The following is a 23,154-nucleotide window of genomic DNA, read 5'->3' on the forward strand; positions in this document are numbered from 1 at the left end:
GGGGGAAAAAAAAGCAATAGCCAAAGGGGATGCCAGTGAGGTGTGGCTTGCATTTAAATATCCAATATGTCAATGTAAGGGGAGTGTGTACGTATATAAAGTGCAGTTTGCATCCGCCGCGGGACACATCCAGCTATGGGAGGCGCGGGCAGCGCGGGGCCGGGCCGGGGCCGGCAGCGCGGGGCCGGGCGGCCGCAGCCCGCGCTCTGAGCGGCCGCTCCGCTCCGCTCCCCCCTTCCCCCCCCGCGCCCGCGGCCCCATGGCCGAGGTTGGCGGCTTCCTGGGCGCGCTGGACCCCGACCTGCACGGCTTCCCCCCCGCTCTGGGCGCCGCGCTGCCCCTCGCAGACTCCCCCGGCTTCCTCAACGAGCGCCTGGGGCAGATCGAGGGGCGGCTGCAGCGGGGCTCCCCCACCGACTTCGCTCACCTCAAGGGCATCCTGCGGCGGCGGCAGCTCTACTGCCGCACCGGCTTCCACCTGGAGATCTTCCCCAACGGCACGGTGCAGGGCACCCGGCAGGACCACAGCCGCTTCGGTAAGGGAAGGGAACGGAGCGGGGGTGCCCGGCCGGGCCGGGAGCAGGTGCCCCGCGAACACAACTAATTACCCCGCTAATATAAATCATCCCGGGACGGATATAATTAGACTCCCAAACAAATGCGCTCACTCCCCGGCAATGCGGGAGTTTTTATTTCCAATTTCCTACTCTCCCGGCGCTCAGCCCTTCTGCAGGTGCACAAAACCGTGTCTTAGCAGGGGGAAACGGGAAAGAAAAGTTTAACGGGGCGGGGGGGGGGGGAATCAGCTCTAGCTGTGCCTCTGAAGTTAGTGGTGAGGGAGGCAAAGGAAAGGGGAGAGCACGCTGGAAAAGGAAATTCCTAGCTTTTTAAAATGATTATGATTATTTTCCTCGTCCTTTTTTTTTTTTTTTTTGGTCTCTGCAAATACTTTTGAGCTGGTTTCTTCTACTTGCAATGAGTTTCATTAGAAGAGGGTCTCCCCAAAGCGGGCAGGGAGCAGTTGGCTGGATGAGTGTCAGAAGCTTGGTTCGGGGAGGTTGTTGGAAAGGGCCTGGGGAAGCCAGGGGGGGAAAATCGCTCAGGGGACCCTTGAGAGAAAGGAGAAGATGGAACAATAGGCAGAGTGCCCTGGATCTACCTTGCTGCCCAGGATACAGCTGGAAGACGGCAGCGCCTGTATCAGTGTCGCACGAGAGCTGGGATCTCTAATGAGACTGTATGTAAGCTTCAAAAAATGCATCCCAAGCCGCAGGCGAAGGAGTACAGTCAGTTTGAGCCCAGCTAAGAAAAATTCCCGCTACTTCAGCATCTAGTGCAGGTGTCTGTGTAAGCTATCAGCGAGCCCCATGCCAGTGACTTCAGCTCTGTTGTCAGCAGGTTGCAAGAAGTGCTCGCAAGACTTTTTATGGCTTTCAAGTGATTTAACTCCTCGGTGAAAGGAATTCGGTGGGGTTTGGGGTTTTTTTTTTGCCTTTACTTGTTTGGAACCGGCCCCTTTCCAATACTCCAGGAACGCTGCTGCTATTGTTGGTGGTGTAAGGTAGGGTTTTGGAACAATTGGAGAAGCTTACCTCCGCAGGGCGCTTTCCATAAACACCAGGTGTGTGCATGGCATGTCCCTGCCTAAATCAACAAGAAAGTCATAACCCGCGGGTCAGAGGCAGGTACTAATAGGCTCGTGGGGCACACATTCTTTAATTACCTCCCCAAAGACGTTTAACCTTTCATGCTGCAATCTGTGATGAGTCTCCACGTTAAAAGAAACTGAAAGCAAACCCATTGCATCTGTTTGGGCTTAGTTCAATCTGCCACGTAGGATTTCTATCAGCTCTTTTTATGTATCCTCATATAAGTAAACAGCCAGTTTCAAGTGGTAGCATTTATCTCAGTTCCATTTTTTTTTTAATAAAGAATGAGGAAAATAAGTGTATTTCCAAGCAAACTTTGGAAAAACACATTGAACAGGCTAAAACTTTTCATGGATTTTGCATGCTTCAGCTTAAGTCACACAGTGCATCCAATAAATTGAAGCATTGGCATTCCCTAAGTGCTTTAGCAGTCATCATCCAGCTACGTAAACTAGACCAGACTTCAGATATTATAGTTTTCTGCTTCAGGGTTTTCCCAGAGGCAGTGTAAAATAAATAGTTATTTGTTGTAATTGCAAGACAAAGCCCCAAAGGATTAGACTGGAATCCTTGTGTTCAGATAAAGTTGGACTGAACCTCGCTTCAGCAGAGACTCAAAGCAATAATGTATTGGCACAGAGCATTCACCATCTGCATTCAGTAGCCATGAATATTTAAATTCCAATGTTACTGGTATGGTTCGTATTAGGATGTCATGTATCAATGCATTCCTAAATTTTGCATGCAGCAGTCAGAAAGCAGTAACTTAGTACAGAAATAGGCAGCCTGAGTGATTGTGGGGAACTACAGAACTGTGGTGAGGGATGCAGAGCTAGGCAAGGGTTTAAGGGCAGCGGTTTAAAGCTGCCTTAAATCTAGGAGCACCTGGGACAATACTTCAATCCAGTGTGGTGGATCAAGCCCCATGGCTGGAAGGTGCTCCCCGATACCACTAATGTGCTCCATGGATGGCTGTGACACTGCAGTGGAGGCACAGATCCAGCTGCAGATGGGATGCAGGATAGAACTGGACTTTGCATCTCTGCGTCTTAATACTGGAAGTGGTTCAGGAAGAGAAGGACAGTATCTGCACCCTCCCATGCACAGGCAAAAGCTACCAGATATGCAAGACATCCAGGTCTTCCAGAGAAGAAAACAAAGAGCTGAAGCCCTGGTGATGCAGAGCAGAGAACTGAGGTCCTAACAGCAAGGGTTAAAGGGAGGAATTCTTCTGTACCACAGCATTCGGGGGATGTGACCACAGGACAAACACTGCCTGAGCCATCGCCGTAAGTATTCCCTCTCATCTGTCAAGGACTGGAGCATTCCTAAATCACACCTGTCTTCTGGAACATGATATTCCATACTTGTAAAAACACAGCGTCGTGCAAGAACAATGTGGCACAGCTTATTTTCCCCAGAGGAGGCTTAACGCAGAGTTTGGTGAAGCCCTCCAGGACTGCTGGAAGAAAGCTTCTTCTCACTCTGAAGTGCCCAGATTCATGCTCTGAACCACCAGCTCCACTTCAAGTCATCCCAGAAAGAATAAAGTCTTTTCAAGAATGTATCTATTCTCCTTGCATCTGCTAAGAACCTTCCTGTACAAAGAAACAAAGGACAGTCAAAATCTGGAGGGGGTTTGGACTGACATTAGTGCTCCTATGAGAATCCTTCTTGGAATGAAACCAAGATAAACTCACCAGGAAAATCCATGCCAGGAGGAATTGCTCCTTCTCTGCCTCGTGCCTGTTTTACAGCAGTGTTAAACAAGTGACACCCGACAGCTCTTGAGGAGAGAAAAGGCCTGGAGTTTGTACTGCACACTAATAAAGGCAGCAAACAAAGCTGCTCTTGGGTACAAACCCACTAATGGATCTGCAACGCCAGCTCCTAGAGAAGCTGATGAAACCTCCAGGGAGAGTTTTGCTGTCGATTCTGCCCTTCAGACCATGGTGCACCTGTTGCTGAACAGTTGTTGAGGTTTTTAGCTGAAGCTTTAGGTTTGTGGCCATTAATACAACATCTGATGTTTCTGTACCCGGCTCCTGAATTCAGTCATGTAAGAAGAGACAGGTGCAAGGAGCTGAATTGTTCTTTGAGGGATGGTTTATAGTAAGGTGAGAGCGTGCGGGTCCCTCCACAGCAAAGCTTGGGAGATTACTCAGTGCTTTTGGTGGTAAATGAATCCCATCGGAGTCTTAATCAAATCTCTCCCAATAATTCTCTAGAAAGGCTCAAGGAACAAACAGAATGAATAGTCAAAGCAAGGAAAAGAGAAAGAGAAAAAGCAAGTCCTGCGGGGAAGAAACAAGCACAAGAGGCACGTTCACCACAAACACACACCGCTATAACTGGGAAGGGAATTCTTGCGCCGGCCCCAGTGGCCACTCCCTGTGCTGCTGCAGATCAGATGTACGGAGCTGCAGCACTTGGAGTGAGCTGAGGACAGGATGGATATCCGCCCACATTTTTGCAGCCTTCACTCTGTCTCCTGACTTTTGTGGGTTTAAGTTACGTTCTCAATGCTGTTTCAACAGAGTTGTCTTCCCTGCATGTCTCTAAGTGCCACTCAGAGATCAGAGAAGGGGAACACTGCAAGGGAAGTTGTCAGAGGAGACGAGCACGGGCACACCTTGAGGAGGTTTCATTTGCAAAACCAAACTGCACCAGATGAGGGGTTCACCCACCTGCCCGGGGAGGGTAGATGTTAATGCTGCTCCAGGTTGCTCCTTACCAGGTCTTTGGAGACCTGGGTTCATGTGCCATGTATAAAGCGTGCTTTTGGGTATAGTCAAGAGAAGCTCTCTGTTTCCCTGCCTCAGACATCCCTTGGTTTCTAGATGGGACCAGCAGCATTTTCCTGCTTCCCAGGAGTGACAGAAGACAAATAAAACACAAAAATGCTGGTGCTGAGAACTGTGTCTGTACCTATAGGAAGGTCCAGCTACTGCTCTCCAGTTATGAGATGTTTTTCACATCCACCTGTCTCCAGCCTGGGAAAGATTCCCCCGTTTCTGGGTATCCCGGTATTCCTTTACCCCCTGCACTGCTTTTCATGCTCTCTAGTGGTTGTCAATCTTCCTTCACTCCCTTTTCAAACAGTGGCTGTCATCATCTCTGTCCTGCAGATGGGAAAAGGGAAGCACTCAGCAGCTCAGTAACTCCCTCAATGTGTCAGAACCGGTGGGCAGCAGAGGCAGAAGAACATCCCTCGTCCTGCACCTCTTCCCTCCCCCATTTGTGGGCTTCTTCTCAGACAAGAAACCACAGTAACTACTGGGGAGCAAGCAGAGCAGAGCCAGGGTCCTGCTCTGGCCGCATGGCTTGGGAAGGCTGCCTTCCCTGCCAGCTCCTGGTATTTCTGAAGGCAATGTGTCCCCAGGCATGTTTCAGCCTGGAAAATACTTGCACTGGTCCATAAAGCATGTCTTCTGCTGTTTGCTTCCCTGTTTGTCTCATGGAATTGCTGCTCCCAAGTCTGTATTTCATTTCCTTTTGCCCCCAGCAGCCTGTGGCTGCAGGGAGCGCTGGATTCGATGCACAAGCCCCAAAGTAGGCAGGGCAAAAGGACGACAGAAAATCTGATATACGGTAGGAAGACTAATTCTTGCAGCCAGCTTCTGACTGATGAGCATGCATTGAGCAAAGGGGGACAGAGGTGTCCACCACCATCTGGTCTGTCCTATATTTAGATGGTGATGCAGTTACTGTCTGCGAGCTATTGCATCCAGGCCTGGCCAAGCAGAAGACACATGCCCCAAGCCGAGGGGTGACTGGAGTCAGCCGGCTCAGGTGGCCGCTGTCACGCGGTGATTTTAGACTCAAGGCAGACTTTTAAGAGGAGGTAACCTGATCAGAGCAGCAATTGCTCAGGACCGGGCGTTTTGGGAGCTATATTAAGAGACCTGGAGCCATGCTAAAGGTTAGAGCAAGTCTGTCCTCCTGGCGATAGCGACGTCTTGTCCAGCCATTAGATGTGATGGTGGAAACCTTCTTCCTTTCTCTGCTGCTACCTCCCAGCTAAAGACCACCCATGACTTCTAAAAAGGGTGAGTGTGATATCCAGAGTCAAACACAGTCTCACCAATGCCTTCAAGAGGTTTTCCTGTGGAGTTTGAAGGTCTCCACCACTTGTGATGTTGGCTTTGTTCAGACCAGTTAAACACACACCTACTTGGGGGCTGTTTAAGTGCTTCACCAAGGGTTCTCCTGTTCCAAGTCTTCCTTCCATCAGCACAGGCACTCACCCTGCAGCAGGCAGCACAGCAGACCCTGCTGAGTTCTTTGCCAGAGGAAATGAGGCTGCCCCTCATTGTTTGGAGCATCTCACACCATCATTGTAGGCTAAAGCCCACGGGGGACAGATGCTGCTGGACCAGGCAGGGGCTGGCATGAGGCTTGGGGTGACGGAGGAAGGACCGGCAGCTCCCCAGCACTGCAGGCTGCAGAGGAAGATGCATTTCTACCTATGTGTATTTGAAGCTGGATTTTATCCCTGTGGCTTATATACACATCTGGGGGTGGCAAGTACCCCACTGGAGTGCCAGGATGAAGATGGCCCTCAGAGACATCTCTTCTAGTGCTTTTTAGTTCTTTTGGTTGAACTCATCACTTTAAAACACATGGGACTATCATCTCAAACCAGAAGCCCCTTGGTGCCAAAAATCAATCTCCTTTTAGTGAAGAGCAAAACCCAACCTGGTAACAGCCTTCTGAAATGTCTAGTGGGTCAGGGACAAGTTTCTGCATCTGTCTTCTGAGTGATAACTAAGGAAAGCCAAGACCTAAACCCCAAAACCAAACCAACAAAACCTAGCAAACCTTTCTTATTAGCAAAGGTAATTCCTCTTTGTGGAATGTGAGGAATTACCCTTTCTCAAATGGTAGGGAGAAGCCTAGAGTGGCAATCTGAAGATTGCACACATATGGACTATAGATTTAAGAACCGTGTTCTTATAAATGAGGAAAATAGGGTCTGTAGGAAACTCTGCAAGGGCTGGGAAAGGCTGGTTTGTCACGGGAGCCTGGTGTTGGTTTTATTCTCTGTATGATCTGGACTTTTCTTCCTGTTTCAGGGATTTTGGAGTTTATTAGCCTGGCAGTGGGGCTGGTGAGCATCCGTGGGGTGGACTCAGGACTCTACCTCGGCATGAATGAGAGAGGCGAGCTCTATGGGTCGGTAAGTGCAGGGGTTAAACAACACCCACAGCAGTGGGGCTTCAGGGCCTCATCAGTGTCATGAGCTGTGTCTGTCACAGGCCTCCAAGGTCCTTGGGCTGCCACATGCCTCCATCCTACCCTGATGCCACTGTTGTAACATAAATGATCTAAGTGAAATAGGGTTGTGGAGGCAGGATGCAGTCGTGCCTGGAGAACTGGGGGGGCTTGGCAAGGTTTTGCCTCTCAGAAACAGTGTGGGAACAGCCAACTAAAGGCAGGGGGAAATGGGAAATGTAGCATAAAGCCAGGGGCTGCTTCTGGGCTTTCAGTGCCAAACACACCAGTGTTACACTCTGCATGGTCAGGGTCTGCATCCATCTGCAGATGTTATATTCCTATTACAGCTCTTTAACTAACGGAAGCTAGGTTGAGGTCATAACAGCTGGGCCGAGGTGCTTCCTACAGGTTAATTTAACTCAATTCCTAGTTATTTAACTCAACTCAATGTAAACCAGTTATTTCTACTTAGCTGGAAGAACCACTTCTGTTTTGAGTCATTAACTGCATTCTAGACAGCCAGTTTTAAGCTTCCTTTTCAGTAGCTGCTGTGCTTTATTGGTGCTTTTTCTTCAGATGCCCCATTGCCTTTAATTCAACCCATCACCCATGTGTGATTTTTTAAATGCCTCTTCCTAGATCCCAGCACTCCCCTGTATGTGATGAGGATACTGATTTTTAAGGATGGATCACAGTACATTTTAAATGAAATAAAACAAACCAGTTTTAAACCAAAGTGGAAGGCACGTACTTCCTCTAACCAGATCAGATCAATCTCATAGTGTAGGAACTTAAACTTGTGTACTCTGCATATAGGAAAGCTTTCTGAAAACCTTTGCTTAGCAAACAGTAAACCACGAGTTTCCATCATCTTTTCTTCTCCCATTCCCATCTGAGACTGCCACAGACCCTTTCACTATTTCAGATGCAGTTACTGATGTCTATATGAGATAATCAAACACTAACGTGCATCAAAAACTGACTTTTCCACTTCATTTCTGTAATAACATCTACCCTACACAAAAGTTAAATGTGGAGACAGTGGTTAAATTACAAATATTCAAGATAAAAGGTAAAATCACCAGGATTCCATGAAACATAAAAGAACCTTAAAGCACAGTTCAGAACGCAGGGCTGGAGCTACAGCACCACCTCCCCTGTCAAACCCTGGGGCTGCTCAGCAGCTCCTGGAGTTGCAGCTTTTCCTGGTGGAAAGGAGGACACAACCCTGCCTATTCCCTTCCCTGCTTCCAAACCCTGCAGCTCTGCTGATGAATCAGCACTTTCATGGCGGGTTAATTAAACTCTAGGGCCTGAGCACAGGTTATGACACAGAAACAGAAATACGACGATGGCTTTTCAACATCGAAAGCCACTCCAGTATTCCTAAATAAAGGTCCATAAACCAGCACCTGACAGCAGCATTAGCATTACAATGGTATTTTAGGAGATTACAGGACAGCTGTAATCAGCAGTTTATCATTTCCCTCTCTGCCAGTTTTGATGTGTGTGTTGATACAGCCAGAGCCAGCCATCCCCAGCGACACGTGGAATCCCCTCCGGACAGACAGTGTTCCTGCCTGTCCCTGTCAGCCTTGTGCCAAGCTTTCTGTTAAGCTTCCCTCTGATTTCAGAAGCACAACTAGTACTTTGAGCAGTGATAGTCACAGGCAGCACCTTGCACGCTGCTATATACAGTGTCAGGCTCAGTGGGGACATCCCAGGGCTTGGAAAGAATTAAATCCCACCTTGACTCACTCCGGACTCTCCAAACATCTGACACAAACACTGCACCTTCAGACAGCCCAGTGAAGAGCAGGTGAACTGGGGCAAAGCAGCACTGCAAGAGTTCAGCTGGTCAGCAGGTTCTGATGTGTTCTGAGTAAAGACATCCTAGGGGAAGAAAGAAAATAGTCTGTATTTATTGACAAGACCGGGAAGAGAAACCCCCCATTCCTGGTTCTCGGATGGCAAAGGCCATGGTGCAGGCTTTTGGAGGGCTCACGACTGACCTTGGCGTTTATTTAATTAGCAGCAAAACATTCAAAACAGGTTCTGAGTGCAGGGGAGCTCCTGGGTCTTATTACAAAACATCTACTGCAGGCAGCAACATTTACTTAGCACTCTGTATGCCCTGGATAAGACACATTCCCTCCCCGACTAGTTTCCAGTGTAGGTACAGTGTTTGTAATCCTATAGCATCCTGTGTTTGCAGACAGCCTTTCATCTGCAGGACTCCCACATCCCCCACAGCAGTCCCCCCATGGGCTGGGATGAAGGGGTCCTTCTGCAACACAAAGCCACCCATGTCCTCATGGGGCAGAGGGACAGCCCCGCTCCTTGCTGTGCCTGGGGACATCCCTGTAGCACATGGCAAGTGCAATGGACAGGAACTGAAAATCCATCATCAAACAGCTGCTGTCAACAGCCCCAGGCTGGAAGGGTTGAGGGAAAGGCTACTTGTGGCTGCAGTGACACCAGTGCCATCCGTCCCCCCAGCCCATGGGCTGGCACACACATCCCATCACCTGCCGCTGCTGTACATCTTCCCTGGGGTTAGGCATCCCCATCCAGCCCTCCCCAGACTTGTTACGGCCTCACATCACAGCTATCTGGCGCTTCAGAAGATGAAAGGCCCCAGGAACGCTTTCATTCCTGCTGCAGTGTGTACTGTTATGTGCCCTCAGCTTTCAAAGCAGGGCTGGCTTCTGTATAAACCCTCCTGAAGTGCTGCCCAGGGTTGTCTCTCACCTAAGGGAGCAGTTTTGCTGTGTGTGGTACCCGTGGATGGGGCCGCTGAGCTCAGAACTCACACCCTGAAGAGACCTTGCTGTCAGGTTTAGACTTTGGCTATGGCCCTGTTTTGGGTTTTTGTTATCAGGCACCTTTGCAGAATGCACACCCACCTTCTCCTCCTCCTCTTATCTCCTTCCTCCTCCAGCTTCAGAGGTGTTTGGGTCCCGGTTTATGCCCATTTCCAGCTCTCACCCAGGGGAAATGTCCCCAGCAGCACAGTTTCCCATCCTCAGGGAGCCAGGAGAAGGTAGCTGGGAAAATGACAGGGAAAAAAGTGAACGAAGGAGGAAAATATTTCTTTTTAATGTAACTTTTGACACAAACGTCTCTTTCTTCCCCTCCCACCGCAGAAGAAGCTCACCCGGGAGTGCGTTTTCCGGGAGCAGTTTGAAGAGAACTGGTACAACACGTACGCCTCGACCCTCTACAAGCACCCCGACTCGGAGAGGCATTACTACGTGGCTCTGAACAAGGACGGCTCCCCCCGCGAGGGGTACAGGACTAAGAGACACCAGAAATTCACCCATTTTTTACCCAGGCCTGTGGACCCTGCCAAAATCCCTGCCATGTACAGAGACCTCTTCCACTACAGGTGATGTTTCCTGCCGCTGCCCCGTCAGTGTACATACTTGGGCTCCCAAGCTTTCTCCCAGAGCACTATATTAATAGTCATTCCATCATTCCTGTAAGCGTAGATGACATAGGAAAGCACTTACATTGAATTCAGACACTGCTGTTCCTCCTTGTTTCAAGTGTATATCGAACCTGGGTTATTTATGGGGAGGGGGTAGGGAAGGGAGGGAACCCTACGTATAATCTTTCATTTTCATTCACTTCCTTTACCCGGTTGCTACAAGAGAGGCTGAATATTCAATGTTATGGTTGCTTAAAGGAACAAGCAGGTGAGCAAACCTGATCCCCAGGTGGGGAAAGAAACCAAAACCAACTAAAAATGAAGAGAAGGGAAGAAAACGACCACAGAACTGCTGCAGATACTGCTGCTGAGCTCGGGATGGTTACCTGTAAGAGAACAGCCTTTTGAGTGGTGCCCTGCTTAAGCAGCCCAGGAGTTTGCTACAAGGATGATGCTACGTAGACTGGTCCTGATGCGTGAGGGGTTTTTCCTGCTGTTGGGGTGGGAATGGGGCAAGGAACATTATTCAGATGTAAGCATGGATACTGTGCATAGGGACAAAACTATTTATAAAATGTATATGATATTTATTTTATATATTTATTTATTTCCAAATAATTTTATTTTTAATGAGAGATGCTATGACCGGATTTTCATCAGGAAGAATAAGGTCCTACTGAAACAGGAAAAAAAAAATGAGTTTTAAGAGCTTATTGGCAATAAAATTGTCTTTATATTGTAGCTTTCTTGCTAGCCCTTTTTTTTGGTGCTCTGGTACAATTAACCCAGTATTTCCCCATCACTACAAATATTAAGACCACCTCTAAAAAGGCTTTATGTGGTAATCACCTGAGCCCCAAACTCTTGTATGAGGATGACATCAAACCATACCTGGAATATACCTGGAAGCATGACCCTACTGAAATGACTGGCTGATGAACTGTGATTTCCAAGAACTGCAAATCCAGCCCTTTACTCTGATATGGGCAAAATAGGTCTTGGGCCATGTCAAGCACCGGGCACGGGTCAGCTTTTGTGGCTGTGGAATGGGATTGACCCAGAATGTGTGTCACCGTTGCTGTGGAGGGAGGAACCTTGGGCTGTCCCTCACCTCTGTGGCCCCACGAGCCTGGGAGGTGCCAGTGCAGCTCCTGATGTGAGTCACAGAATCACGGAATGGTTTGTGTTGGAAGGGACCTTAAAGCTCACCCAGTTCCAACCCCTGCCACGGGCAGGGACACTTTCCACTAGAGCAGGTTGCTCCAAGCCCCTGTGTCCAACCTGGCCTTGAACACTGCCAGGGATGGGGCAGCCACAGCTTCTCTGGGCACCCTGTACCAGCGCCTCAGCACCCTCACAGGGAAGAAATTTTCCTCGGCGACACCTGAGCAGCTTTGGCACGTGATGGAGCTGCTGTGCATTAACTGTCCTGTCAAAACTCAAGTGGAGAAACAGCCAGAGCATCCGTTGAGCATCTGGATGGACCCATCATTCCTGCAATAAAACCACCGCATCTCACCCAAGACTTACCTGAAGCATCCTAGAAAATCAGTGGAGAAAAAGTGGCAAACAAGAAAAGCAATTCCCAAAAGCCCTCATTTTGAAGGAATTACCATGGATGAAGACACCATCCCTGAGGCAGTGCTTGGACTCTCACGGCTGCGTTGGCATTTTCCTCGGCAGAAGCTGTCTAGTCCCACAGTCCCATCACTTCTCGTCTGTCCCAGGGCAGCTCCTGCCTCCCGTTGGGCTCCACCAAACCTTCCAGTGTTCCAGCAGCCCCCCGCCAGCCCCACATTTCCACCCTCCTCCTGTTGGGCTGTCCAGGCTGGGGATGCTCATGGTGGAGTCTTTGCTCTGCAGCTCAGCCCACAGTGACACTCGTGCCACACATCTGCCCTCGCTGCCTGCTCAAGACATCACAGAACCGCCAGGGAGGCTTCCAGGAATGACCCCAGTTCACTTTTCTGTCCCCTGTGATCAGCAGAGAGGGTTTGCAGCACGTGGTGGGAGCAGGAGTGCGGAATTGCTAGAGGCACTTTGCAGCACAGAGCAGAGGTTGGCATGAAACCTGGTTCTCCAAAGCCTGCAAAAGTAGGTACAAGCACAGCTGTAGTGGCCTTGAGCTGGGGGTTTCCTTATCACAACTGCATTTTTCACAGTGTTGTTCCTAACAAAGCAATCGAGGTGAAATCTTGGCTCTTGTCAGCTTCGGACTGTGAATTCCCAGGACGATTTCACTGACTTAGGGATCACCGTCACCAGCTCCTTCCCAAGCTGCACTGCTAACAAAGCAGCAGCCCAGGAATCCAGCTCAGCTTCTGGCTGTTTATTGCCTTTTATCCCACCTCCTGCATCCCTGCCATGTCCCTTCACTGTCCCAGCAGCCAGGAGCAGTGTGTCCGGCAGCCACCAGACTGTGATTGCAACAAGGTGATCTCAGGAGCTTTACCTGGAGTGATCCAGACACGAAGGAATTTAATCCCGTGTTTGAAATGAAACGTGTTTATTTACCTTCTTCCTCTGAGTCACTGCTGAAACATCTCCTCCTCGTGAGCACGACTGCTCCTGGAAAGTGTCCTGAGGTGTACTTCTGACCTTCCCCTGCGCAAAGGGAAATCCCTCAGACCTTGAGCTTTGCTCTGCCTCCCTGGGATGATCCTGCCTTTGCCTTCCCTTGTGCTTGAAGATAAATCCAGTGGTTAAGATCCTGCTGCTCTTCTTCAAAATGAAGGACAAAACCTGATCTCAGCAGTGCCAAGTACATTCCTCACCCACTGGAAAGTGAGCTGATTTGGTCCATGGGGACGATGTGTCTGATACCCAGACTGAAGATCTGCCTCCTGCTGCGAAGGGACACACAGGAGCAAGGGATGGTTTTAAACACCTTTTCAGGAGCTGGGTTCAGAAAAGTGATACTTGCAAACAACAAAATCCACAAAGAATTTGCTGGAAACCCCTGGATCGAGGTTGGTGTCATCTCCCATGTGGGACATTGCATAAAGGTGGAGTTCAGCATTGCTAAATCCCACCCAAAGGGTTGCTTTCAGCCAGACTTTACTGGGGTGGGTTCTGGTTCAACACAATACTGTAGATAGGAGTAATCTGGCTGAGCTGGGAGCTGAACAGCAGCAGAATTAACAGCTGCAGACTTTGGCTTCATTTAGAGTGGCACAGGGCATAGTCAGCGATGGGTGTTCTCACCACGGACACACTTGCCTCTTGTCCTGTCCTGTCACCTTGTCCAGCCACCTTATCCCACCAGCACTAGGAGATGCCGACTGCTCCTTTGGCTTGGAGGCTTCCACAGGGCTGGAAGATGGACCTCGCAGCTGGGCCGAGGTGAGTCTGCTCCAGCGATGAGCCCTGCTCCTGCTGGGAAAGTTTTAGAGGAAAACATGTTTGTGATGCTCCAAGCCAAGAGACTTCCTCCTAAATTAGCAAAAGGAAACGTCGATGTGTTTGGAATCTCAGCTCAGTTTCTATGTCCTTCAAAGTTACAAGGAACAGCTGAAAAACTCCTCCCATAGGGAAGGCAAAGGTGGCTGGTGCAGGGGGTGGCCGTGGTCCCACTGCACCCTTCACCCCCAGTGCTCTTTTACACCCAAAAAGCCGTAGGTCTGAAAACCACAGTGAAGAGGACAAAAGGCTTTCAACCCTTCCCCTTCCACCCAGAGGCGTGGACATGTTGGAAAGGAAACCTTATCCTGGTAACAGCTGTGCAAAGCAGGAGGGTGGATGTTGGCGGCAAAGAGATGGGCAATGTCTCAAGTCTCGCTATGAAGGGGTGCAGAAATTGAGGGGAACCCTCTGTGTGAGGCCCGCATGGCACCAGGCACAGCACAGACCCAGCAAAAGCACCCATCTCCCCAGCTTTGGTGTGTGATCCAAGGGATGGGGATGGTCTGGGAGGGGACTGAGGAGACAGGCCTACAACTGGCAATGCACATGTGGCCTCAGGGATGTCCCTGTGGGGACACTGCAGAAAGCTGTCCTGGGTGGGACATGTGGCTCAGGGCTCATTTCTCCATGGAGGTGGAAGGAACAGAGGCCCCAGGGACTTACCTCCAACTGGAGAATGTGATGGAGAGCCTGGAATAGCAGAGAGAATCCATGAACTCAGTGCTGACAGGCAGGGAAGGTGCCCCTCCAAGTTGGGGGCTGCACTAGGTATCAATCACCATGTCACATTCAGTGCCCAGTAGTTTTCACACGCAGCAGCCACTGAACACGAAGCCAAGGGAGCGTTTGAGATCAGACCTTGAAAGCAGCTGAGCACAGAACCGACGGGTGACCACCTCCCCTGTGCTCGCATTCCCCCCCGAGCCCTCTGCCCTTCTCCAGGGCAGCATAACCCTTCGCTGGTCACCTCCAGACCCTTGTCACCAGGTACAAGAGCTGTGCCCAGATGAAAAACACCCTCCTGCACCTCAGGGCAGCAGAGCTCTCCCAAAGACATGCCTGGGTGGTGTCCTGCTGCTGCTCTGCGCTGGGACACATCTCCAGGGTGGATTCCCAGCCCAGAGGGTGCAGCACACGGGGTTATGTCCACACCTCAGCAGGAATGGGAAGTTCAGACCCTGCGCACTTCACGGCAGCACTTTTCCAAACATCTCCAGCCGGGCACATTCAGGACATTTGTCTTTCCATAAATGTTGACAATTCATCAAACTACAAAACCTCTTTTTTGCTTAAACTGATGAATTTAACTTTCATTTACTCTGCTCGGGGTGGTTCTGCTTTTAAGGCAAAGACAAAACACCCCACAGGGTAAGCGTTCAGCACATTAGAGCCCCTCGCAGCCCTGCTTTGTACAGGTTTGTAACCAAATCAAAGTTACAGGGACATTTAAAACCACGCTGCCCACATTGCCCCTTATAGCACTATGTGATTAATTTCATACCAGACATGATTTCCATGGCATCTGCCCTTTCTCAGCTCCCAGCACATCCAGCTGTACCTCCCCAGCAGACCCATCTGGGGCAGCAATGGGGCTGCAGCCCTGGCCAGGAGCTACCAGAGAACTTCAGGTACAGGGAGCAAGCGTAGGGGCATATTGAAAACACAACTGTCATGCTCTTCTTTTGTGTAGGGAGGGTTATTTTTTGCCCAACAGGTGGGACCTAATAACTAAGAAAGGGAGAAGTACAATTATGAGGATAAAATATGCAATTAGGTTCTTCTAATTGGACCAAGTACAACATCACCTCACACATAATAATGTAGCATGGCTGGGTGATAACTCACTCTATTTTTAGCAGACATATTGGCTGCAGAAGCTGCTATTAATTTATGTGATTAGAAAACCTGGACCACAACCACTTCCCCTCAATGACATTAATGGCTACATCCAGTAACGGGTACCTCTCACTGCAGGAAAACTCAGAGCTTCAACTCGCAGCGCGGTTCTCAAAAGCCACGTTCGCTCTCGGCCCGTTTCCCTGCGGCGTTAACCCTGTATTGTGAATGTAGCACAAGGCACGTTGATGTATTTTGGTCACTTTATTAAATGAGATATTAAATAGTTTAAGTTTCAACTACTAAACAGCACTTTGAATGGTGAAAACACAGATAGTATATCGTCATACTTGAATGCTTCTTCTCTTTAAAAACACATTTCCAGTCCTTATATATATTACAAAACAGCCTTAGAGGAAGAGGGGACACCTTTTCTATAGTACTTAAGATATTTAATACAGAACTGAAAAGCCATCTAATAGAAACAAAGGCAAGTCTTCACAGCTGTATGATTTCAGCAGCCAAAGCTGGTTGATGGACTGAAACATTACTATACAACTGGGACAAAACATATACAATATCACAATACTAAGCAAAAACGCTTTACATCCAAAGGAATAAACAGGTTACAAAATGTGGAGAATTTAGCAGGCAAAACTGTATTACAAGCAACATTTTTATTCGTCATCTTAAGCCATTTCATCTAGTTAAAACATCTAAAACAAATATAAAAATGAGCCTTTTATTATCTTATTGATGTATGTTCTGTCTTTAAATATTTGTTAAAGCTTGATGTTATACTCAAAGCACATTGTTATGCAGCTAAAATGTCAAGTGAGAAACATGTATGCAAAGTGGTCCAAGGTTTGTTTCAATGCTTATCTCCGATTTCTTCTTATGTGGTTAGTCTTCTGTTATCCATAGCTGTGTCCAGAATGAAAAAAAATGTGCCTTTAAATGTTGCCTAAAACTTCCACATTTAAGTCTTTGAGTTACTGTAAAACTCCATTGAACATTCCCAGGTTTGGTAGAAAGTATTTCTCTTACTCACAACATGTAGGAGTATCAGTGAGAGTTGCCCAGAGTACATTTGCCTTCAAATGTTTGTCTCGAAAGTCTCACATCTTGTTTCTTCTCATGTGAACACGTCTCTTTTTGCCCCCCCCCCCCCCCAATTGAACTGTAGAACTGGCAAAGCACTCAAACATACTGAGGTTCTCTTGTGGTATCTTGTAATAAAGAGTCCAACACAGCAACTGGTTAGCTGGTTTTGCAACAGATCAAACAAACAGTTCAGATCACAAACCAAGTTTCAATCGCAAAATGAATTCTGGTGTAAGATTTGCATATTCAGATGCAAAAACCACTTGTCCATCCAGGGCAAGAACTCAAACTCCTGCAAGAAACTTTCCAGAAACCAAAACACTTTTCAGTTCATGTCAGCAAGTCAGAAGAGTCCAGCAATGTCTGGAGCAAACGCCTCCATCCGCTCGTTCCTCCAGAGTTCTCTGTAGTCGATACACCCTTGCCTCAATGTTCCTATCACTTACTTTTATCCCCAGATTTATAAACTCTTTTTTTTGGGGAAGGAAAGAATCAACCAAACTATATTCAAAGAAAAAGCCTATTTGTATTTAAGTAGGACTTCACAAGCACAAAAAGTGTGGGTAAAGAGAGTGCTAATGATATATAACAAACCAGAAGCGTATCTCTGGTCTACATAAGAAAAACCATAACAAAACAAAAATCAAGCTCTTTGTGTATTAATCATGTTTTCACACAAAAGAAAGGGGATGGGGAGGAGTGCATAACCAAAACTCTTATCTAATAGAGGAAAAAGATATTTTGCTGTTCTGGCAGCTCTGGAAGTTGCTACAGCACTTTTCTTTGCATCAATTTTATACCAGCAATGGTTCTGCCATTTTAAAGTTGTTTTATCTAACAGGGTTTGACCCTGGACACCATCACTATTTTTAACCCCCAAAATACCAGGAATTTAATTGTCTTGGCCTGTCTCCCATTGCCGGCAACGGGAAAAGACAGTAGCACCAGCATTAAGGAGTTAACAGAAATGTGCTTTGTACTGGACTCCATGTAGAGTAAATTAGCATGTGAAGGAAAAACATCTCCACCTAAGATCACCACTTGTAATTCCATCACATAGAACTGAAAATAAAAAATGGCAGAAGACTGGGGAAGAGCAACCACCTTCCCCAAGTCACTAGTTAAGGCTGTATACACAGTTTCTATATAACTGCACGACTCAAAGTTTCAGAGCAGTAGTATATAAGAATATTGCACTCAATTCTGTTCCAAAGAGTATTTTTAGTTGCTGTTTCATTCAGCATAGATGATATAGTACGAGTCCAGATCTCACTCAAAAGGAAACTAGACTATTTCTCTTATAATATTCCCACTAATATAAAGAAATGGGTAAGCAGAAAAGTATTCCATAATTTGAGGAATCAACTCTAATCAAGAACTCAGCTGTTTACAATTCACATATGGTATATACTGAAACATACAGACCTGCAGTCCTTCCTAAGCTTCTCAAATCTGATGACAGCTTCACAGCCACTAAAAGCAAGCATAGGAGTTTAGACAGGAAACCTGTGGAGATGCTACTGTTACGGGAGGACTTGTTTTCACTGAAAACAACTTGTTATCTCCTGTACTCAACATATGTAAGAAGATTCTAGGCAACATCACTGACAACAGGGAAAACATTATGTCCTAGTTAAACAAGGCTGAAACACTAATATGGAACATGGCATTAAAGGGGACCAACCAAACTATTTTTTACCTTTTTTACAGTTGAGTTCTGTTAAGCCATTGATTCCTAAAAAAATAAAAGTTCTTTCTCTGATTTTAACAATCCTTTAGGCTTTTAGTGCAAAATCACATTGATTTCCCTTGGGAAGGCCCTGGATTTTTGCCTCTCATTGGGGGTGGTGCTCGTTGTAATGGTGGTGGCTGCATACCACCAGACACTGACTGATACATTCCTCTCATATCTATCTGTTGGTAGTTGGAAGGATTCATGATCAAATTTGGAGGCTTTGGCATCATGAGGTGACTCATTGCTGCTTGCTGGTACGACATCTGCTGCTGCTGCTGCTGATTGTACTGCTGCTGTAGTCTTCTGTTCATAAGTATCCTCTGAACGCAACTGATCAACTGTGAAGGGAAAGTAGAGCTGTTGTAAGCGCACAACCCGTCTCAGTGCTGCAAGTATCAAGTTCAGAGTTAAAATCAATTTGTTAGGGATAGGGTGGCTGAAGAAAAAAGCACCATTGTTATCACCATCACTAATGTGATGGTATTCACAAGTTGATTGCTGTAGAAACCATTTAGTAACACCATTTAGGGCTAAGTTCTCTTAATGACTTGCCTATTGTATTGCATGCAGCATTTAGGTAAGTTGCTACGGCAACATGCACTATACTGTGAAATTATTCCCAGATATAAGCTACAACATTATTTGTCAGGTACCATTTATCTTCCCTTCCAAAGTGCTGCGTGCAGATTGTCACTAAACGTTCATTTGTCTAAGAAAAAACTCTTCCCATTGACATCATGGGAGCAACTTTCAGATTCTGCAGAATAATTCTAAGATGAAAACCCATTACCAATACTGTTCAAGATTTGTGTTTCGTTAAGTTGCTTTCTGAGCTCTCTCTGGGAATCAGGTTTCTCTTTAAGCCTCATGACCTTCAAGCAAACTACTTCAACGGAAAAATCTGGTATTTTTAATGATCTTCTCATGGATTCTCCTTTGACCAGGCTGAGCAATGCAATCCAACACACTGCAGAAGTCACCACCTCCCCACGTCACGTCACGTACCCCCTTACACAATGCCAGCAAATGCCTGGCCCATTGAAATGCACGTTCTGCAAGTATTTACCTACCTAAACATATACTTTGATTTTATGAACACACACATACACAGTCCATACTCAACATCCCAGTTCACACATGGACAGTTGATCACATAAATATGAGGTATTTTACCATCTGTTGTTTAGTAAGGACGTCGTTATAGATGGCTTCTCGGCGCTTGACATCAAGCTCCTGGCTTGCCTGTCTGCTTAGTGCCAGGGCCTGCACTTGGCTCTCTGTGAGGGTTACGTTTTCTTTCCACTGAAAAGGAGAAAAAAACAAAACCTTATTGGCACTACTCATTTTAACAAAAGCATAATGGTAACTGAGCTCTTGCATTATGTTCAGAGTTGCATCAGGAATTAAAACACTCCAACTTCCAATAAATGCAAAGTTATACTTCCCCAAAATCAGAACTATGAGTTCTTCTAACTGCTAAGGTAATACACTTCTAGATTGTTAGAAGCAAATGAGATATGTGGCAGGCCCCGACAGATAAGGACAAGATATAGGAAATACATCTTATTTATGCATAAGTATTATTCTTATTTGTAGAAAATCAAGCATTTTCAGAGTGTGGTAAATAATTATGGTCTAAACTGCCAGTCCTCTAAGGCTCTGTGTCATCTAGATAGCATCCAGGGTTACTACAAGCTGCAGGGATAAAGGTCAATACAAACAGGAAATTATATCCATTAATAATAAAATTAATTAGCTGAATGACCATATACAGTAATAATTTCTTTGTCTGACGCTGTTTAATGTTTTCCCCATGTCCTGATCTAAACCAACAGTTATCTATTTCACTCACTATGGTTGAAATGATGTCTTCAAGGGGCTGAATTCTTGCCGCAGTTACACTGTTGGTTGCTTCCACAACTTTCTCTCTGCCTTGATTAATAAGGTCCTGAGGAAACACCAGAAATTAATTATAAAGTACATGTACAGAGAACACATTTGTCATCCTTTTATAAGTTTTATTAAGTTTTGCCTTTTGTACCTAGACTTTCATCACTTTTTCCTCTCCGTTTGCACAAGCCAGTGAGTCAAAGCTTCCACACAACTGAATTTCAGCATAGAGTATTGAACAGCATGTACAAATCTGCCAACTTGTACAGTGGACAGTATTTGTCAAAAGCTCTTCTTGTACCCAAAGGTTTTCAGATCGTAAAAGGAGCACTCCATTTCTACCCAGGCAAATTTTCTGCAGTACTGGCTTTGATGCTGTTACAGTTTCAACTCATTCTGTGTGCTCAAAATATTACATATTATGCTAAATTCTCTGTTTAAGCATAATACTGGCATATATTGTGTATTATTGCTCAGGTTCCCGATTTGCACGTTTTGTTAGAGGTTTTCAGTTCTTTAGCACAGGCTCCTCACCAGACTCTAGTAGGTATCGTAAGACCTCCTGTGACAAGAACTGTCAACTGTGCTTCAAATTCTGCAGTTTATAGCATGGCATCTTATTAGGAAGAACACCCTCAACTACTTCAGCTATGAAGGCAAACTAAGACCTGAGATGACTGAGGAACAGAGCATGTGTTCCTCACTCCCATCCCTTCTTGGGCAGAAGGAGGTAGAAAGCTAGATGTGGTAATTAATGTCTACAAAGAATGCAGTTAACCTTCCAGAATCCTGAGGACTACACAGGTATAGGTTTATATGCCTACAAGTTAAGACTTCAATATAGCTACACACAAAAAAATCCCTATTAAAAATAGGATACAATTACATAAATATCAAGATATTCAAGAATGACATTATCCACTATTGGTGACAGAAGGAAAACATGCACGCTCAGAGCAACACGGACACGTTACACTACTTGGATTGGTACTTACCTCCAGCTGCTGATTACTCATGGCTGACAGAGCACCCAAATTGAAAGGAATATATGGAGTTTGAGAGTTGAAGTTTGTGGGAAGCATATTGGTCCCAGCTGGCATATTGAAACGCATGGTCAAGCCCTTAAAAACACAAAATGCACTTACGTTAGAATAACTCCGGTAATTCATGGTCTTCTATAATGACCCATGAGATACCATCCACAGACAAATCAGCCCTTAGGGAAGACTACAAGCCCTGTACATTGCCCATGAAGGCCAACCTCAGTAAATTGAAGATCCTTTCCAAACCTCAAATCAAAAGAAGAACCAAAGTTCTAGACTTCAGTAATACAGGAATTTAGCTCAATTCTTTGGTATACTAAGAAAAGAAAATGACCAAGGCTTATTAGTATATCTTAAATTAAGATTCATTTTTTATACTGAAATCCCACTACTTAATGTTAAGTTTGACCTGACTGCAATCAAATTTTGATGAAGTGAAATGCACAATTTATAGATAAATTATAAAGCTCATCTCCCATATGGATTTCTCGTAGGGCAATTTTAGTGCTTACAGTATTACATATCTTCCTATTTCTTCTCTCTCACAAAACCTTTTTCCAATACTCCATTTCATTTGTCATTTGTTCACTCATGATGGTCACTGGCAATTTATACCTTGACTTTTTGTACTTTCAGATGACTGCTCAGATCTGAATACCAAACTTTGCCTTTCCAGGAATTTTCTGCTATTAGACTCCAGTTACACTAAGTTATCATATTCCTTTTACAGTAAAAAATCCCAAACCTGGAGCCAATTTACCATTTTATTCATTCTACCACCTGCTTAAATATCAAATAAACAAGACACAGGGAATAATAGGGAAGGAAAAAAAAAAAAGCACAAGCTTTGTAAACCTGATTAGATAGTTTTACCTTCTTTTCTGCTTCATATTCTGCCCACGCTGCCTTCCTTTCTTCTTCAGTGAGTTCCTCTTCCTCCTTATGGTCCAGGAGTGAATCATGTTCGTGATATCCAACTATATACTCTTTATGGATTTGAAGCAATTCGGCCAGAATTGTGTCCTGTTCAAATGAAGAGATAACAAAGTGAGAAGCCACTCCGTAGCTCTACTCTATTTACTCCTTGTGCATTCCCAACTTACTGCTCTCACCCCGTTTCACAAAGAGCAGCTCAGACCACAGAGAAACAGAATTTCAAAACCATTTAAAAGTACAATTTTCCTCAGAGGGAGGGTAATGGATTAACAATCTGTTACAGAGATGACAGTCCAATCACTTAATGAACCACAGCAATGCACTTGCATTCCACAACAATAAACGTACTTTAAGAACCTAAAAAGAATGGAATGTGCTCAATGATTTTTCCTTTGCTTAAGCTGGATACCTGAGAGGACCTATCAATAATCTGCATTTACTATATAGAAAGAGCACCTCTACTGGATTTAAAACACTAAGTAGTACTTTGGTCCATCAACTGTCCATCAGCATTCAACAGAAGACACGTCAAGATAAATAGCCCCTTGACCATCTGGACTAAGAAAGGTCAAATCACTGCTATAAACTGGATTTGATCTGCAGGTTGCAATTTAGACCTCTATGTTCCACAATACCCCTAATGCTTAACTGCTTTTAAGGTTAACCAAGATATTTACAATGTCCTTTACAATGGCAAACTCTTGTGAAGGTTTTGTCCACAAGCATGCTAACATTTTATATACATGTATCTGTATTTTTATATATATATATACACACACACATATCTGTATTTATATTTTAGTTATATAGCTCAGCATTCAGTCTAAGATTCCTAATACAAAAAATGATACATAAATTCTCTTAGTGTTTTTTGAAATGCAGAGTTACCAGCATGTTGAACATTCCATAGAT

The 23,154-nt window shown here is 45.9% G+C and overlaps 2 protein-coding genes across 7 annotated transcripts in view; one reads left to right on the forward strand and one right to left on the reverse strand.

Annotated features, from left to right (window-relative positions):
- The first annotated feature begins 222 nt into the window (after positions 1-222).
- FGF16 (fibroblast growth factor 16) lies at positions 223-10,967 on the forward strand. Its single transcript, XM_030497243.1, has 3 exons — positions 223-536; positions 6,725-6,828; positions 10,013-10,967. Exons 1-3 carry the CDS (start codon positions 260-262, stop codon positions 10,256-10,258), a joined length of 627 nt encoding a protein of 208 aa, XP_030353103.1. The 5' UTR covers positions 223-259; the 3' UTR covers positions 10,259-10,967.
- Positions 10,968-15,783: 4,816 nt separating this feature from the next.
- The window catches only part of ATRX (ATRX chromatin remodeler), an 81,609-nt gene continuing 74,238 nt past the window's right edge, over positions 15,784-23,154 (reverse strand). For all 6 annotated transcript variants that reach the window (XM_030497233.1, XM_030497234.1, XM_030497232.1 and 3 more), the window contains 5 exons: positions 22,180-22,329; positions 21,259-21,384; positions 20,226-20,321; positions 19,547-19,675; positions 15,784-18,711 (listed from right to left, as the gene is read on the reverse strand). In XM_030497233.1, the coding sequence (XP_030353093.1) occupies positions 18,433-18,711; positions 19,547-19,675; positions 20,226-20,321; positions 21,259-21,384; positions 22,180-22,329 (780 nt within the window). In that variant the 3' untranslated portion in view covers positions 15,784-18,432. The remainder of the gene's footprint in view (positions 18,712-19,546; positions 19,676-20,225; positions 20,322-21,258; positions 21,385-22,179; positions 22,330-23,154) is intronic.

Source organism: Strigops habroptila, chromosome 9 (genome assembly GCF_004027225.2).
Source record: "Strigops habroptila isolate Jane chromosome 9, bStrHab1.2.pri, whole genome shotgun sequence".
NCBI lineage: Eukaryota > Metazoa > Chordata > Aves > Psittaciformes > Psittacidae > Strigops > Strigops habroptila.

Coding starts and splice junctions, on each gene's coding strand:
- FGF16 (XM_030497243.1), top strand. CDS start 260: ATGGCCGAGGTTGGCGGCTTCCTGGGCGCGCTGGACCCCGACCTGCAC. Junction 537..6,724: donor GCAGGACCACAGCCGCTTCG/GTAAGGGAAGGG, acceptor TTCCTGTTTCAG/GGATTTTGGAGTTTATTAGC. Junction 6,829..10,012: donor GAGGCGAGCTCTATGGGTCG/GTAAGTGCAGGG, acceptor CTCCCACCGCAG/AAGAAGCTCACCCGGGAGTG.